The sequence below is a fragment of the Melopsittacus undulatus genome, chromosome 17 (genome assembly GCF_012275295.1).
Source record: "Melopsittacus undulatus isolate bMelUnd1 chromosome 17, bMelUnd1.mat.Z, whole genome shotgun sequence".
NCBI lineage: Eukaryota > Metazoa > Chordata > Aves > Psittaciformes > Psittaculidae > Melopsittacus > Melopsittacus undulatus.
Genome location: NC_047543.1, coordinates 954,982 through 972,138, shown reverse-complemented (window position 1 = coordinate 972,138; position 17,157 = coordinate 954,982). Strand labels below are relative to the sequence as shown.

At 55.9% G+C, this 17,157-nt stretch overlaps 3 protein-coding genes across 4 annotated transcripts; 1 reads left to right on the top strand and 2 right to left on the bottom strand.

Annotated features, from left to right (window-relative positions):
* Positions 1 to 162: 162 nt before the first annotated feature.
* Positions 163 to 3,433, top strand: SNF8 (SNF8 subunit of ESCRT-II). Its single transcript, XM_034070340.1, has 8 exons — positions 163 to 239; positions 527 to 577; positions 759 to 897; positions 1,180 to 1,284; positions 1,872 to 1,944; positions 2,407 to 2,548; positions 2,712 to 2,786; positions 3,184 to 3,433. The coding sequence occupies exons 1-8, from the start codon at positions 186 to 188 to the stop codon at positions 3,319 to 3,321; spliced, it is 777 nt and encodes a 258-aa protein (XP_033926231.1). The 5' UTR covers positions 163 to 185; the 3' UTR covers positions 3,322 to 3,433.
* A 251-nt stretch (positions 3,434 to 3,684) lies between these two features.
* On the bottom strand, positions 3,685 to 14,013 carry UBE2Z (ubiquitin conjugating enzyme E2 Z). The gene is made up of 7 exons (XM_034070338.1): positions 13,712 to 14,013; positions 11,988 to 12,060; positions 10,188 to 10,375; positions 8,385 to 8,496; positions 7,712 to 7,824; positions 7,139 to 7,229; positions 3,685 to 6,087 (listed from the first exon to the last, which is right to left on the bottom strand). The coding sequence occupies exons 1-7, from the start codon at positions 14,011 to 14,013 to the stop codon at positions 5,917 to 5,919; spliced, it is 1,050 nt and encodes a 349-aa protein (XP_033926229.1). The 3' UTR covers positions 3,685 to 5,916.
* A 785-nt stretch (positions 14,014 to 14,798) lies between these two features.
* ATP5MC1 (ATP synthase membrane subunit c locus 1) lies at positions 14,799 to 17,043 on the bottom strand. 2 transcript variants are annotated; one of them, XM_034070343.1, is made up of 5 exons: positions 16,984 to 17,043; positions 16,581 to 16,629; positions 15,991 to 16,068; positions 15,571 to 15,746; positions 14,799 to 15,016 (listed from the first exon to the last, which is right to left on the bottom strand). In XM_034070343.1, the coding sequence occupies exons 2-5, from the start codon at positions 16,617 to 16,619 to the stop codon at positions 14,902 to 14,904; spliced, it is 408 nt and encodes a 135-aa protein (XP_033926234.1). In that variant the 5' UTR covers positions 16,620 to 16,629; positions 16,984 to 17,043; the 3' UTR covers positions 14,799 to 14,901. The 2 variants fall into 2 exon arrangements, with proteins under 2 accessions (XP_033926234.1, XP_033926233.1); XM_034070342.1 differs by having other exon boundaries at positions 16,944 to 16,999.
* Between the last annotated feature and the right edge of the window lie 114 nt (positions 17,044 to 17,157).

Genomic DNA, 17,157 nt, shown 5'->3' with positions numbered 1-17,157 from the left:
CACAGAGACCCCCCCAAACAGCCCCGGGTCAGGGATACCGGGGGGGGGGGTTCCCCGTTACACGATGGGAGCACCCATGGGTGCGCAGGAGGAGGAGGGCGGGGGGAGAGGGGGGGGGTGGCTGATGCTCGTCGGCACCGCGAGTCGCGGGAGAGTGACGTCACCGCAGCGCGACGGGCAGCGGGATGCACCGGCGGGGGGTGGGCGCGGGCGCCATCGCCAAGAAGAAGCTCGCGGAGGTGAAGGGGGCGGGGCCGGGGGGGGGAGGGGAAGGTACCGGAGGGGGGAGGGGAAGGTACCGGAGGGGGGGGGGCGGGGCCGGGACTCACCGGACACCCCCGGTTCCGGGGGGGGGGGGGGGGGGGTGCTCCCCGGTCCGGATCCGCTGCCCCGGCCGAGCCGAGGCTCCCAGGCCCCGGGGTCCAGCCCGGCCCCGGGGTCCAGGCCGGGATGCGGCGGCCGCAGCTCCCCTGGGCTCCCGGGGCCCCTCCGGTACCGGCTCCATCCTCCCCCTTTCCTCCTGCAGGCCAAGTACAAGGAGCGAGGGACGGTCCTGGCCGAAGACCAGCTGGCCCAGGTGGGCAGCGATGGGGCTCGCAGGGCCTCGGCCCCGCTGTGCTCTGAGGCCATCAGCAGCGGGCAGGGAGCGCATCAGGGACCTGCTGCTTGAGGCCTCCCGTAGTGCCTGGTGGGGGCTGATGGAGGAGCTGCGTTAGTGAGTGTGGAGGCACAAACCCTTCCCCGCGGTTCCCTTGCAGATGTCCAAGCAGCTGGACATGTTCAAGACCAACCTGGAGGAGTTTGCCAGCAAACACAAGCAAGAGATCCGGAAGAACCCCGAGTTCCGGGTCCAGTTCCAGGACATGTGTGCAACCATCGGAGTGGATCCTTTGGCATGTGAGGAGCAGGCACCAGGGGTTAACACTCACTGATGGGCCTCAGAGCTCACGGTGAAGCTGGGGGAAGGTGGCCCTGAGGAAGGTGTTTTGGTTCCTGGGGTTTGTGATTTGATGGGATGCACCTTTGGGTGCTGTTTACTTAAAGGGGTGGGGGAAAACACATGGAGATAACCAAAACAAAGGCTCTTTGCTAATAGGTCTGAGTCTTCACTGCAAGGATGTGAGCAGCCTGCTTTACATGACTAAGGAAGGATGGTTTCCCCCTTTTCTTGCCTCACAGCTGGTAAAGGATTCTGGTCCGAGATGCTGGGAGTTGGAGACTTTTACTACGAGCTGGGTGTGCAGATCATTGAAGTTTGCTTGGCTCTGAAGCACAGGAATGGAGGTGAGGACCCTGCTCTGGGTTCGAGGAGATCCTCATGGCAATTTTGCCTTCCTTGGCCCCAGAAAGCCTTGTTACAGCTACAGCCATCAGCCAGCTCTGCCCTGTTTAGGTGCCAAAACATAACCCACGGGGTTTTGGGTAAGAAGCAGGGGTCGGTGATAGGCTTGAAGGGTACGAAGCTGGTGAGTTACTGCTTTGAGCCTGGCATTAAGATTCTCTCTTAAGCATCACAGCAGTGTCCAGAAGAGTTGGAATACCAGGGATAAGTGCCTAACTAAAAGATAGTAGATGTTCTTCACTCCAAAAGCACAGTGGGAGACCAGGAATGGGCTACAGCAGCTAGAACTTGAGTCTGATCCATCTGTGAGAGAAGGCAACAGCAAGTGCTGCATGTTAGTTCTGGGAACAGAAGTGACTCAAGGCTTATCTCACCCAGCACTTGATGCTGAGAACAATGAACAGCCCCATGTAGAATGGAAAGCAGGGGTGAGCCAGTGGCAAGCACACAAAGGACCCTTGACTGCTCTTGCTGGAGTGGTTTGATGCTGTGCACTAACCCTTTCCTGTCCCTTGCTGTTGTCTCCTAGGTCTGATAACACTGGAAGAGCTTCATCAGCAAGTGCTGAAGGGAAGGGGGAAGTTTGCTCAGGATGTCAGCCAGTGAGTGTGCATTGCAGGGAAGGGGAATTGGGTGGCATTCGGGAGGAAAATGATTTAACCATTGCAGAAGGCAGCAGCCTGTTTCCTCTGGGAGCCCTAAGGCACAAAGGACTCTGGGCTTGAGCTGGGGACAGTTGGTTCACTGCCAACCCAGCTCTTGCTGCCAGTCTGTAAGGAAGGGGCTGACACCCAGCATCACAGGAGCAGACAGGACACAGCTCACCATCATCACTCATTGAGGCTGAAGATCAGCACTTGCAGCTCAGGTGCTACAAGTGTGTCTAATACAAGTCTGCCCTTCTGAAGGGAGGCACAGATGCACAAACTTCCTTCTAAATGGCTGTATCCAAATTAGCTGAAACTGCAGCAAGTTCCAGGGAGCTCTCATTGCTCAGAGCTTCTGCATAGTGTATTTGAGAGAGGCTCTTGCTTTAAAGCCTTGCACTGACCTCTGCTTCTCAGGGACGATCTCCTGCGTGCAATCAAGAAACTGAAGGTCTTGGGGAACGGCTTTGGGATTATCCCTGTTGGTGGAACATATCTGGTCCAGTCAGTGCCAGCTGAACTGAACATGGATCACACGGTCGTCTTGCAGCTGGCAGAGGTACTGAGCCAGAAGGCTTTAAAATACAACCTCCTTGAAAGAACCTTATTGCTTCCATGCCAGGGAACCGTAGAGCAGGGATGTAGGCAAAAGAGCCCCTGCTCTTCTGAACTACGGACTTGTCTTGACTGGAAACACACCACGTTTTCCCCTCTCATTTCAGAAGAAGGGCTACGTAACAGTCAGTGAGATCAGGTCCAGCCTGAAGTGGGAGATGGAACGTGCAAAGCAAGTGCTGGTAGGTATGGGCTCGTGCACTGTGGAGTTCAGTGTGAGTGTGGAGGGACTGCTCCCATAGCAGACACAGCCTGGGGCTGTGACCACGGAATGCACACGGGGTCCAAAGCGGGGTGGTAGAGCCATTGCAGACTACACCCAGCATAAACATACATGGAGGAGAGCAGAGCCTCAGAAGCTGCAGATTCCTGGGGCTTCACTCGTCTCCATTGAACCCTGGCTCATTAGCTCAGGTCCTGCAGGAATACACAGTGGCCATGGCTGGATGCCTGAACTGCTTACTGGAGCCCAGATCCTACACCCTCCTTTACCCTGGAAGTGGGGTCAGGTCTCCATTGTGAATAGCTTTTCAGCCATTTGGTTGAGTTTCACTCACAGTTTCTGCTCTCTCTGTATAGGAACACTTGCTGAAGGAAGGAATGGCCTGGCTGGACACGCAGGCAGCAGGAGAACCTCAGTACTGGCTGCCTGCTCTCTTTACAGAGCTGTACTCTCAGGAAATCACTCCAGAGGAAGCCAAGGAGGCAATACCTTGACTGCTTCATGTTCTGTGCCTGCCTATAGTTCTTCTTGTGAGGTTATTTGCATATCACCTGCAACACAGGGACAGTGGACTTGAAATAAAGGTGTCTGACTTGAAAAGCTTAAGAGGATGCATTCACACTTGCTTACCTCTGAGTTTCCTCCTCATTGCAGGGGGAAATGCCACTTACCATCACAGACAACCAACGGCCACAGCAAGAGGAAGGTTATCTAAGCTGCTATAGGCAACTGCAGTCTGGGAGAATACAAATGGGACCCTGGGTAAAGACTCTTGGGAGCCAGCAGTGATGCCAAGAAGCTGCTCTGTAGTCCTTTGTCTCAAGGCATAGTTCCACTAAGGAATACCACAGTCTAGATTCTGCCAAAACAAACTTTATTGCACCAAAAAAAAAGAGATCTTATGTACAATAGTATATAAACAGGTATCTTAGAGTGACTCTTGTGCATATATTTTCAACTCAATTAGGTCTAAAAATCTCTTGCTAAAACATCTCTGCCTAAAGCAGTCAGTTGAGGATTGTCACTTTGAAATGGAAACATTCAGAAATGGTAGGACAGACAACATTAGAGCTATAAAACTAATACTTCTCTTTTACAGCCACATGCTAGTTATGTGAATAGTGTCCATGATAAGGCATTTTCTTGTCTCGTTGTCTCGGTGGATGGTAACGCCACATGCATCACAAACAGATTGGAGGACCAGCTCTGCCTTGGGAAGGCAGCAGAGCCACAGCTCTACCCACAATGCTACTGAATGGTGAAAAACAACGTGGCATTTACAATGGGATAAGAGAGGCAGGGAAGTAGCACAGGGCTCTTGGGAGACCCTGCTGCCTCCCTGGGACCTCATCTCGAGGGGCACACTGCTTTATGTACTCCCATCTGGTGGATGGGGTGAGTGAGTCCTGTGGAAGTTCAGCTTTCCCCCAGCGGAAGACAGGGGTTTCAGTCTAAATCAAGCCAATGACCCAGGGGAGTTTGCTTGCTAAAGGGAAATAAAGATTCCCAAGTTGTTAAGCAGCACCTGAGGGATTCGGGAATGCTGCCACCTCTCAGAGCTGCGGGAGGAGCAGGGTGCAGGCGTCTGAGTTCCACACGGGTTATAGAAACCAGAGACTGGGAAGTCAGTGGCACATGGGGCATTGCCTCTCTGTAGAGAACACAACAGGGGTCTTTGGGACCCTCTTTCTGCACTGCTTTTAGACCAAGCATGACCACTGGAGGTTCTCCCACCACCATCAGGAGTCTGAAGCAGGGCCCAGCTGGTGGGAAGGAGAGCAGGAGGGCCCAGGACAATGTGCAACTTTGTGCTTAGCTTTCTATCAAAGCTCCCATCAAATCAATCATTAACAACCAAATGAGAAGTAAATGGAGCTCCAGTTCATGGTCACCAGGCTCCTTTACCTGGAGCAATGGATGTTTCACCTCCATACAAGGAATACATCTTTGACATAATGGCACTTGCAGCCAGCAGATGCCCTCCAAGAGGGCAGCCTTCACTCACAGCAAAGAGCTGCTGTTTCAAATGGTCACATACACTGAAGTGCTCAACTTCACACACTCGGCTGGCTTGTGCTCGGCCAGGTTTGGCAAAGGGATTTGTTAGTAACAAGGTGAAGGCCTCTGACAAAGCGGCTCCCTTGGCTGGAATTGCCCCTTATCCTAGCATGGATCAAAGTAGCAGCAGGGCAGTGGTGGCAGGAGGAGGAAGGGAGGAAGATAAACTGTGACACTGACTAGAGGTGGGAAGCAGAGTACTCCAGTGAAGGACACAGCATCTCTACAGTGCTAAATGCAGATCAACACCTTCAAAAGCAGTGCACAAACTGGACTTCTTCTTAAGTGCTCCTCCCATCTCCGAGCAATGATTTCCTCACCCTCCCTTCTGCAAAACACCAGGATGAACACACCTGCATTCGACAGATGGATTCTTGCAGTTTCCACTTTCCATCCGCCCCTCTGCACCTGAAGTCTCAGTGGATGAAGTCACCCAGGGCTTGAGTAAAGCTTTCAGAAAGGAGCCCACATTCCACCACTGCTCTTTATCTTTGGTCTGTCTAGAACAGTGTCTAGGAGAAAGACATCAGGTGGCTGGGCTCCACAGAGCAGAGAGGCTCCCAACCTGCACGGGCCCTGGCATACCCTGGCCTCATCAAAGCACTCCCACAGCTCCCGCTCCACTGTCAGCACGGCCCCAGGGAAGGGCTCACTGTCTAGGAACAGAAAAGCTGTAAAGAGGATTTGCAGTCTGGATCTCATTCTTTAATCAAATGGAGAGCAAAAAAACTAAGAAGAAGAAGAAGAATTAAACAACCAGTGGAGGTGTTTCCAAAAAAGAACCTGATGCCACATGCTCTGGCTTCCTAGCATAGTAAGTACCTTTACAAGTAGCTTGTCACAAGCTTGGCTTGGTCTAGCGTGAAGTCTTCTCATTCAGCGTTCTCCACCAGAGCAGTCCAAGGAGCCTGAAGACACCCCACACTTTTCCCCGCTCTGGCCTTGGTTTGGTTGTCAAGTCTGTCAGGGGTACTCTCGAGTGTGAAGTCAGAACATCCCCATGGCTTGGCCTCTCCACCGTTACCGCAGCTCTAAGCTTTAGGGCAGCCCTGAGTGTCCGTCTCTGTCTCGGAGGAGCTGCTCTCAGAGTCTATTTCTGTGTTCTCCTGCTGGTGTTTCTCGTGCACCTTCTGCCGAATTCCTTGCAAACGCACCAATAGGGACTGATAGTCAAAGTGGCCTCGTTTCTCACCAAAAGGGTCCTGGAAGAAAAGCAGAGAGAGGCCCATTAACATGGAGCAGCATCCTTCCTGCAAGAGGCAGAGGAGAAAGCCCTCACCACCTCTGGGAGCTGAGCACAACACCATCATCTTCCTAAACCCCGGAGAAAGCAAGTGAGCCCCAGCTCCATGAAGAAGAAACACGAGTGGGCCACACCTGACAACCCTCTAATGTCACCAAATGTCACTGCCTGGCTTTCAGATCAGTACCATAGGCAGCTGTATGGCAAGCACACACCTTCCTTATGGAAATGTCTCACTCCAGACATGAACCCTCCTGCTTTGCGAGCACTTTCCGTGTCTGAATTACAGCCAGGGATGGCACTGACAGGAAAAAAGGGCTCTGAGACACGAGAGCATTAAATCAACCACCTCCATCCTTTCTTGGAAGTGGATTTTCTCAATGAGTCAGACAAGAGGTGACGGATGAGGGAGGGAGACACGTCTGTTCACATGCAAATAGCTTGGCAATCTATAGTCTACTTTCCTGCAGCAACAAGCTCCTGTATTCAACCTGTCTACATGTGTCTGCCGCATTGTCACTGCTCCTCCACCTCTTTCCTCCCCTCGTAGCTTTAACTCAGTCAGCCACTTGCAATGGTACCTGACAGAACAAGAAGCAGCAGAGAAATGTCCCTATCTGTTGCATGGGCAAAGAAACCTCAGGAGAGGAGAAACTACCGGTTACCAAGAGGAAAGGACTGCAGTGGTGTTCCGGAGCCACCGGCACTGGATAACCTACACATGCCCTCCCTGCTTAACACTAAATGCACATGAAAGCTAACTGCACATACTGGTTCCACTGCCTGGAGAGGCTCTGAGGTCCAGCACTCAGCCTTGGAAACACTGCACGTGTACCCTGAGCCTGGGGATGCCCACAGGAACGCCTCGGGTCTCAGGTTCATGGTTGGTTCAGAGTTGGAACAGGCATTTCAGAGAAAAGACCCAGGTACTCCACATTGTTCTTTGTCTCTAAGTACATAGCCTTACCCAAGGCAGAGTGTTCTCAACAAGAAAATCATTTGCCACTCACCTGCATTGTCTGTCCTTGGAGATAAAGTCTCTCTTTACACACCCCTTCATAGAAGTCGTAGTATTCCATGAAGGATTTCTCCATCACACCCCTGAATGCAAGGAGAGAGCAAACAATCACCACAAAATGACAGGGTTCCAACAGTCACATCACCCAGGGCCATGCCACCCCACTCAACTCCAGCTGCTGCAGTCAGCATGGACACCCACACAGGCTGTCCCAGGTACAGCGAGGCAGGAGACAGGGTGAAATGAACCCCAGCATCCCTGCAGCTGAAGAGATGCTGCACATGCTCCCCTCCCTCTGAGGGGTTTTTCCCCCTCCATAAGAAAAGGCACATTTATTCCCCAACACAAGTGTGAGGATGCAGCCATTGTACCCAGTGACACAGCCTTTGTCAGTGCTCAGCCCCTGGGCACCAGGCAGATGCAGCCACGACTCTTGGCTGGACCAGGCAGAGTTAAAGACTTGCTCTTCCCAGACGCAATTCTCAGGATCCCAGGGATCCCAGGGAAGTTGATCCTGCTTCCCACACCCACTTCCTCAGGCTCCCTCCATGCCTCTCTTCCGTACCGTAGCGGCTCAGGACAGGGACACTTGCCCTCCAGCATGTCACACACTGCTACTCGGATGGTCTCGTGTCGAATGCACTCGTTGTAGTTCTTGCTGTCCCCAGGGTGCCTCTCCTGGAAGCAGAATTTGGCCCAATGAGTCCACACAATGGCAATGGCTCCTTCATCCCCCCCAGTGAACGTCCCCAGTGCATGAACCCACAATGGTTTTTATGGTCTGTGTGTGCTGAGCTCATCTACACTGCAAGGGAAAAGCTGGCAAGATTTTACACGTCTCCAGGGGTCAACTGATGGAGGCAGCCCAGAAACGTGCCTGTCTGCAAGAGGCTGCAGAGCACGGAGAGCTGAGCACGACAGCCCATGGAAGCCATTTCAGGAGTCATGTAGCAGGGGAATGCAGAGCCCTCCCATCTCCCCGGCATCTTCTCAGATGCCTCCTGTTCTTCAGTTACCTTGCACAGAGGAGAGCCAAGCAGCCTCTGGTTCAGAGCTGCCTCCCAACTCCCCCTCAAGCTCTGACTGGAGGCAGAGCAAGCTGGAGAAGAGCCAAGCAACACAACCTATTTTTGTCCCCATTCCCAGACTGGGATTTGCCACCCCCCCCCCCCAAGCAAGGTGCAGGGGGGAGAGCCCAGGAGCTGCAAACCCAGGGCTGAGCTGCCTCCCACTCTCACCTGCTCGAAGCCGGGCTCATTGTGGTAGGGGTTCTCAGTCATCAGAGACTGGATGGAGATGAGGACTGAGGAGATGCACTGTGCTGGGCTCCAGGCAGGCCCGGTCCAAGTGCTGGGCATCAAAACAGAAAGGCAGCGTTAAGGAGGCAGGCCTGGCTCCGTAAGCACCATCCCTCCAACCACCACAGAGCAGAAAGCTTGGGAACCAGGGCTGGCCCTCACAGGAATGCGACAGGAAGAGAAAGAGCTGCTACAGACACAGAAAGCACTGGGCATGGGGGCAGTGTTGAGGATCCCAGTGAGGCAGGAGGGGCTGGGGAACCTCCCTGCACTGCTCACACATGAGGAAACGCACTATTCGCAAGCATTCCACAGGGAACGTGTGGCTGTCATCTGACCCAGCAGACTGGAGTCAGAGCCACCAACTTTCCAGCCCTGAGATCTCATCTGCAGCCTCAAAGAAGAGCCCCACTTGTGGAGTCTGTAACAAACAGCATGAGGACACCCATCAAAAGCACTCACGGATGCTCCGCTATAGGAATAAGGTGCCCACTTCATACACACAGGGTAGCAAAACTCCTTTGCACAGAACAGCAGAAGCAGGAAAAGCTGCTCTGCTGCTTGCCCTTAATATCCTAGTTCCAGATACAGACCTGTCTCCCTGTGAGCTGAACAAGGATGTGCTGACCCACATAGGATCCTCCTAAATCCTTTCATTCACAGTTCCCTGTGTGCTTCCCATTCCTGCTAAGGCTGAGGCTCTTTGTTCACTCTTCAATAACTCAGCTTCCATGCTGAGGGGGGAGCTACAACTGCATGAGCAAGAAGGCAGCTTGTGTGGGACCATTCAGACCCCTAAAATACACGTGTGCCCTATGCATCTCAGTGCCCTGCAGGCACTGGCATCCAGCTCATTGGATCAGGAAGCTTCCTCCACTGAGGAAGCTGTTTCCCAGCACCACGCAGCTCTCAACCAGCATCTATCACCTGATGGTATCAGCTACTCAGGCTCTGGTGTAAGTGGTACCTGCCCAGCCCTGCTGAAACCATCCCACCATAGAGCAAGTGAAGCCATCACTGCCCCTTCCTCACCTGGCTGCTGTTCCTGCCTCTCTGCAGCAAAAGGAACCAGGCACAGCCCAGCTGCACCAGTCCAGAGGCTCAGCAAAGCCCTTCTTTCCCAGCTGGGGCTGGGAATCCCCCACCACAGCCAGGGATCCTCTGCCAGAGCTGTAAGAGCAGGTGAATAACCAGCCCTGGCAGCAGTGCAGCCTGTTTGAACAGGCAGCAGGGGAGCCGTGCTTGTAAATCATTACACCCACTGCTCAGCCCCACGTATTCCGTGTAGGTGGAAGCCCAGAGCAGTCAAATGGCTCTCAAGGAAGTTCTTGGCTTTTAATTCTTTTTCTTTCTTTCTTTTAAAGCCACCCAGAGCGAGGGAATGAACCCCACAAACCCCTTCCTTCAACCACCATTAAGGACCAGGCTGCAAAGCACAAAAGCAGTGCCTGGTCCGAGGCTTTGCAAGGGGAAGCAGGAGGAAAGGAGCAGCATCCCCTGAGCTTTGTGCTTCCACTGGTCCCTGCTCAGGTGCTTTTATAGCCAAGATAAAACCCAGTAGAGGGATTGGTGCTGCTCCATGGCTCCGATTCCACACACAGCTCCACAGAAGCAGGAAGCTGCCTCCAAGCACACAGCTGGGGCGAGACGAGGGCATGATGCACTGAGAAGGATGCGCGAGGCAGAGCAGAGCCCGCAGCCACCTCCTGCCTTCCCATCAAAACAGCCAAAGGCTCCTCTTACCCTAGAATACTCAGGCAGACTTTCCCATTGCGGTAGAAGTTGGGGTTAAACCTCACTGTGTTATTTCCCGTTGTCATCAGTTTGACCCGTGGTGGGTGGATGGGATAATCTGGAGGACAGCGAAACAGGAACAAGAAGAAACCCCCTTCATAAGGCGTGTCAAATGGGCCTGTGATCAATGCATGAATCTGGAAAACAAAAGCCCGTCTTGCGCACCACTTCAACACTGTGCAGCACCATCCAATCCTCCACAGAGGCAACCGAAGGCACGAGACCTCCACCCCGGCAGCAGCACGGAGCGAGGCAGCATCTTCCTCAAGCACAGGCCACGCTTCCCCCCCCTCCTTCCCTTCTCCCCCCTCCTGCCACCTTCCCTCCCCTCTGCAGTGCTCCATGTGCAAAGCAGGTTTCCAATGGGGATGCTCGGCCAGAGGCCACAGGAGCTGCTTCCCAGGCACCTCCAGACTGCCCAAACCAGCCCAAATCCCAGCCCAGGTGCTTCAAGATTGCAAATATGCAGGCAAAGGAATCTCACTCGGTTTAGAATAGAGGTAAAAGGACCCCTACCCTCCCACCAGAATTCCTGCCACAACAACAGCATTCCTCAATCCCATGGTCTCACGCTCATTTGGTCTTCTTAAAGCCAATCAGTGCATTTCCTCTGCCAGGATCCAAAATTAAGACCCTATTGTCTCCATGCTGATTTTACCCCCAGAGATCCCAATTGCCCAGCAGGAACTCTCCACTCCCTTCAGGCTATTAAGGAAGCTTCTTCCCCAAGAGATCCCAGCAGCCTCCTTCCATGATGCTCCCACCTCACTGGAAGCTCCAGGGCTGGTGTCCTACAAACCCACAGCTCTGTTGAAGCCCTTTTGGCACATTCAGCTGCACACTGGGGGGGAAGGCAGCAGAAGGAGGAGCTGGCTCTGCACAGATGTTCCCTTGGTGCTGCCTCTGGACCCAAAGGGTCCTGAGCCAGGCAGGTGCTTCCATGGCAGGATTTGGAGGAATCCTTTGGGTGCAGCAGAGGAAAAGCAAAGCCCCCCCCCATGCACACAACCAGCACAGCCTGAGCAGGCAATGCTGCCTGGAGAAAGGGCAGCATCAGCTAAGAGATACACGGGATCAGGAACCCCGACTGAGCAACCTCTGCTGCTGGAATAACCAGGAATTCACACTCCTGGAAAAGGCCGAGAGCCAGGATGGGAAGAACCAGGGCAGGAGAGGCTGTAGCTGTGCCTGTGGCCCTGGAGAGCAGCTCTGCTGAAGGGAGATGCGATGGGAGAGGCTGCACAGGGCAGACCTGGTACCTGTGGGACCCCAGCAGGACAGAGCCCAGGGACACATCGGCAGGGATGCTCCAGCACTGCCTGGTGCTGGTGGATGCTTCTCATTCCCAGTTTCTTTGAGAAGCCCCCATGGCCAAGAGCCTTCCATGGAGCTCCCACTTCCTTGAGCTGCTCTATTGACTGTTTTCAAGCATCAATAGGATGAAAGGAGCTGGAGCATCACCCTGCTGGTTCACAGGGCCACTAAAGCAGAGCTGGCTCTATCTGTGGAAGCTCCTCATGTCCCTGTGATGGGATCTCTCCAGTTTCCTTGAGAGCCTCTTCCCATTTTAAACCCAGCCCATCTCAATGCCACCAGGAAGACAAGAGCCTCATCATGCTCTTGTGAAACTCACCCTGACTCCTCTCATCACATTAAGGGAACGCTCCATGCGGGCAGCCCCTTAGAGCAGGCATCAACAGCAACATACAGAGAAGGGCAAAGCTGAACCAGCTCCAAATCTTCTCTTACCTTGGTCATGTCCTGGGGATCAGGCACCACAAACATTCCTGGGGGAGGCTCCTTGTAAATGGACATGATATCCCTGAAGGAAGGAAGGAAACAGGAGTTAGGCAAGATCTCCCTTGGAGTGCATCAGCCCTCACGGCACAGAACCTTTGGGATGACAGGGATGCAGAGGGATGTGCTCTGAAGATGGGAACCTGCACAGAGGCAGGAATTGCTCTTTGGCCTCTGCCTGGTTTCTGGCTGAGCTGCTTTGAGCAGCCCCTCAAAAGGAGTTGAGGAATATCCCAAGCACAAGCAGCATTCCCATGGAGCAAGGTGGGAGGCACCAGACCAAGCACCAGACCCTGACTAACGGCTGCTCCTGGTCACCTCAGCACACACCTCACCCGTAACCTCCCCTAAAGCAGGGCTCCAAAGGGAGGTTTGTTGGTTAAGGGAAGAACTTTCCCTCCCTTTGCTTTCCCTCTCTTTACAGGACCCCTTCCCTACCCCCTGTCATTTGGTGTCCCCAGACAGGCCTTTGAGATGCTCTTGCTCTGAGAAGCAGGAGTTCAATGCGCCCGTGGGCTCAGGAGCAGTTAGGATGCACGTGCACACACACGGAACTTCATCCCCACAGCCTTGTTCCTCCAGGAGCTCAGACCAAGTGAATGAAGAACAGTGAATCCCCTATAGCTCTGCTCCGTTCACAGCCCCCATCACCTTCATCACCCCCATCACCTTCATCACCCCCAACATCCTCCCACAGTCAGAGCTCCACTGAGCTCCGGAACAAGCTCCCATTCGACCTTCCCATTTGGGAAGCAACCAGAGCTTGGAAAGGTTTCCAGGTGAGAACAAGGGAGAGCAAGGGGGAAACCTCCCCTTCCTGTGACCGTTCCAGGGTGTTTGCATTGGAAACCACCCCACTGCCCACTGCTGCCTATGGAAGATGTTCTACAAGCTCCAGAAGAAGGATGAGCAAGAGCCTGCAGGCAGGGATCCTTGCTCCAAAGGAAGAGGAAGGACTCCCTGAACCGGTGCCAGCAGTTCACTCCCTGGCCGCGCTCAAGGCCAGGCTGAACACAGCCTTGGGTGACCTGGTTTAGTGGGAGGTGCCCCTGCCCATGGCAAGCGGTTGGAACTGGGCCCTTTCCAGCCCTCTTCTATGGTTCTGTGCTGCTGGTTCCAGCAGAGGCTCTGGATGCACCAGGTCTGATGCAGGGCAGGCAGGAGCACTGCTAAGGGCAGGTTTAACACAAACACCTCGTGTTGACAGGGACTGGGGAGCTCTCTCTCTCCCCCAACAGTGCCTGTGAGCTGATCCCGGAGGCAGGATTGGATCCATGTGCTGAGCTTGATCCCAGAGGCAGGATTGGATCCATGTGCTGAGCTTGATCCCAGAGGCAGGACTGGAGCCATGCACTGAGCAGGACTGGATCCATGCACTGAGCTCTGCCGCCCAGCGCCCGTCAGCAGCGGGCAGGGAAGCTGAAGGCGCTCCCGGATGCAGGGTCCGGGCAGGGCCAGGTGGGAGGCTCCATCCTCTCCCGGGGCTCGGTGGAACCGGAGCTGCCCCAGGAGAGCCTCGGGATAACGGCAGCGCCCGGGGCCTGTCCCCAGCTCCCCATGGCCGCCGGTGCGGGGCCGGTGAGGCCCGGTGGGCAGTGACCTCCGGGAGGGCTCCGGGATGAACCCACCGTGTCCCCCCCACCACAGCGGGGGTCGCGGCCCTCCCCGGTGCTCACCGTTTGATCCGCAGCAGGCAGGCCGCGCTGGGCCGCTCGCTGTCCCAGTCGCCGCTCACCGTAGGGTCCCAGAACGCAGAGTGCGTGAGGAGCGCGGCCCCCGCGGCCGCCGCCGCCGCCGCCATGGGGGCTCCGCCGCTGCCGGGGGCGGCCACAGCGCCCGTTGTGGCAGCACCGAACCCCGCCGCCGCCCACAGCTCGGCGGGGATGAAGACCCCGGGGCCGGCAGCGCCGCCGGCCGAGGCCCCCCCGCTGCCGGCCGGGGCCGGGGCCGCCTCCTCGGCCGCCGGACTCTCCGCCATTCCGCGCCCGGCCTCGGCGAACGCCGCTTCCGGGCCTCCGCACCACCGAGTCCGCCGGCCAGAGCGGCGCCCGCCGCGCGCCTCCACCACCGACCGCCGGCCAGAGCGGCGCCACCCCCCTCACAGCCCGCCCCTCGCCATCATAGAGCTGCCCTCCGGTGCCAGAGCGGCTCTACCACCGAGGGGCGGAGCCTGGCGCAGGGAGTAGGGCGCCCTCTGCTGGGGTGGGGGTCTCCGGGAGGGAGGCGGAGGAAACGCGAGTTTGGGGCTTTTTGGGGTGGAAAGCGGCCCTTTGGGGAGCGGCTGAAACCCTTGGCCTTGCAGTGGGTGCCAGGAGGGGCTGTGGCAGCACAGCCCAGTGCAAGCACTGAGAACACAGCTCTGCAAACACCAGCACCTCTCTGTGCTCCATCCTTCATGACACAGGGCACTCAAAACAGCGCATGGAAACCTCCCCTTTGTCATCAGCTCATTGGGGTTTTGAGCTACCAAAGGTGTCCCTGCAGAGGGTTGGAATTGGAAGAGCTTTAACATCCCCCCCATCCCAAACCAGGCTGCGGTTCTAGGATGTGGGAATGGCTCCGAGCTGGGCATGGGCATCCTCTCTCCCCCAGGTTACTTCACATCAGTGTTCCTCCCCTCCCACCACCATTCCATGTTCCCTTCCTGCTTTACTAGTGAGCGACCCCACAGCTGGGATATTGCCCAAGCAATTCCTCAACTCAGCCAAGGAATTCCCTGCGGCTGGAGGGGAATGTAAGGAAAAAATCAAACACAGGCACCAGTTTATTTAGAGAAATCTTGTCTTTAATTGTCAGTCTGGAGCGCTGGGATGGAAGCAGGCTCGAACCGCAGAGTGATGGAAGCCACAGCCAGGACCACACGTTGTCACATAGCGAAGAGGATCAGGAATGCCACCATCAAACAGAAGAGCCCCATGGCCTCGGACAGGGCAAAACCCAGGATGGCGTAGGAGAAAAGCTGCTGCTTGAGGGATGGGTTCCTGAGCATCAATACCAGGGGGAACAAAGCAGAGAGAGAAGGAAAACAAAAAGGGATCCACAATGAGGAAAACGAGCTCAAAGCAGAGGCTGTGCCACAGAAAACCAGGACTGCACTATGTAAGCAACAGATTTTGCAGCACAAACCAGCTTATGGCAGACTGGCTGGAACAAGAAAGCCATGGTTTCCCCCTAGCTTCAGTGGTACAGGCACATTGAAGGCCAAAGGCCAGGGCCACTCACCCTGGTGGTACCATGCAATAGCTCCTGCTAACAACGAGCACTGCGCTTCCTCTGGAAGCGGGCAGAGCTCCACAAAGCAGCTGCATCATTTATAAGGACTTACAGGGAGGATTCAAACAACTCAGGTGTTTGCTTTCTCCATTTGAATAGCATAACGGATTATAATGATCATTTTTTATTCCAAGAAGTGCTTCAGTTAACCTGCTTCCACACATGTGGAGCTGGATACGTATTCCAGAGAAAGGTGGAATAGCTTTGGATTTAGTGCTGGCAGGAGGGGTGCACTTGGAGCCAGCCTCATTCCCCTTCTCACCTGGCATAGCCAATGATCAAGCTGCCAAACACAGTCCCAATCCCTGCTCCTGAGCCAGCCACCCCGACCGTGGCAGCCCCGGCACCGATGAACTTGGCGGCAGTGTCGATATCCCGGGAAGCAGCGCTGGTCTGGAAGTCACGGCGGGTGAGCTGCGAGGGGGACAGGCTGGGTGGCTGCGGGGGGCAGAACACACACACTCATTGCATGGAAAGGTTCATTCCAACAGGATCACTCTTGAAGGCAGAGCAAGAGCAGCTCCGTTTGCAAAGCCATCCCCAACCCGGGCTTGGAGCTACATCCCCTTATTGGCCCCCTTCTTGATGCACAAACTTATTCCTCCACTGCAGGAGGAGCCATGGAGTACCAAGGCAGTGAGCACAGGAGTCCAGGACCTGATTTACCCACCGAGAGCCTTACCTGTAGGGTCTGAAGCTCAGGCCTGCTGAAAACAGACACGGAAACTGGTCTGGCCAGAGCCCTGGAACAGCACCGGAACTGCAGCGGAACACAGACAATGAGCTCCCATCCCTGGATGTGTCCACAGCACCCCTCAGGATGGAGCAGCTATCTCATGATGAGCAGCCTTAGATGGTCTCAAACCATCCCACAAGACTGAGAACCAAAGGGACGTTCCTCTGAACCAGCCGGAACAAGCCCATGAGCAGGACCCCAGGCACACGCTGCAGCAGGGCAAGTGTCCACTGCCATACCCTTCGGTTGGTGCTGCAGCTGCACGCAGACTCCCCAGCTCACACCTCAGAAGCAAGGGGTCCTTGAGCACCTCTGCTCCTTCTCCCTGGGAAGCCCCATGGCCTACACCTCATCGGGATGGATGGCATCGCCCTCCGGTCACCAGAGGTCACCTTGTTTCCTTCCCTGTTACACCCCCGGGTCCCCCCTCGGCTGAGGGCAGCCAGGGCCGTGCGATCCATGGGGCAACACACAGGAGCGCCCACCCCCGTGCATCCCCTCCTAATGCAACGCCCGCCTGCACAGAGGCCGCTTACCAGCGCCGGGGAGCCGAGGAGAGCCAGAGGAGCCTGCATGCTGCTTAACCTAATGCAAGTAAAGAACAACGGGAACTAAGAGGAACCGGGACCGCTGCTCCCGGCCACCCCCCCCCACACACACCCAGCCCCCCGTCCCGGGGCTGCCACAGCACATCCGCTGAGCCCCTACGGCCACCGCCGCCCGGTAACCGGGCAGACCGGCTCTTCACGGCTCCGCTGCCCCCTCCCAGCTCCGGCTAAACCCGCCCGAGCCCCGGGCACGGCACAGCCGCCGCCGCTCTCCGCCCCACACCGAAGGCCGCGGCCCAGCCGGTGCAGGCCCAGCGGGTGGAAGGGGCCCCGGCCCCGACCGGGCCCGACCTGCACGGGTGCGTCCGGGGCTGCGGCGGCTGCTCCTCACCTTGCCGTGTCCCTCCCGCGTCCTCCGCGCTCATTGGCTGCGCCGAGCACGGCGCGCAGCATGCTGGGACAACATCCCCGCTCCTCATTGGCTGCGAGCGCGAAAGCACCGCCCACTATGCATCCGGGACAGCGGGATAGGGCAGGAGGGCAGTGCCGCTATGCGGGCTGCTAT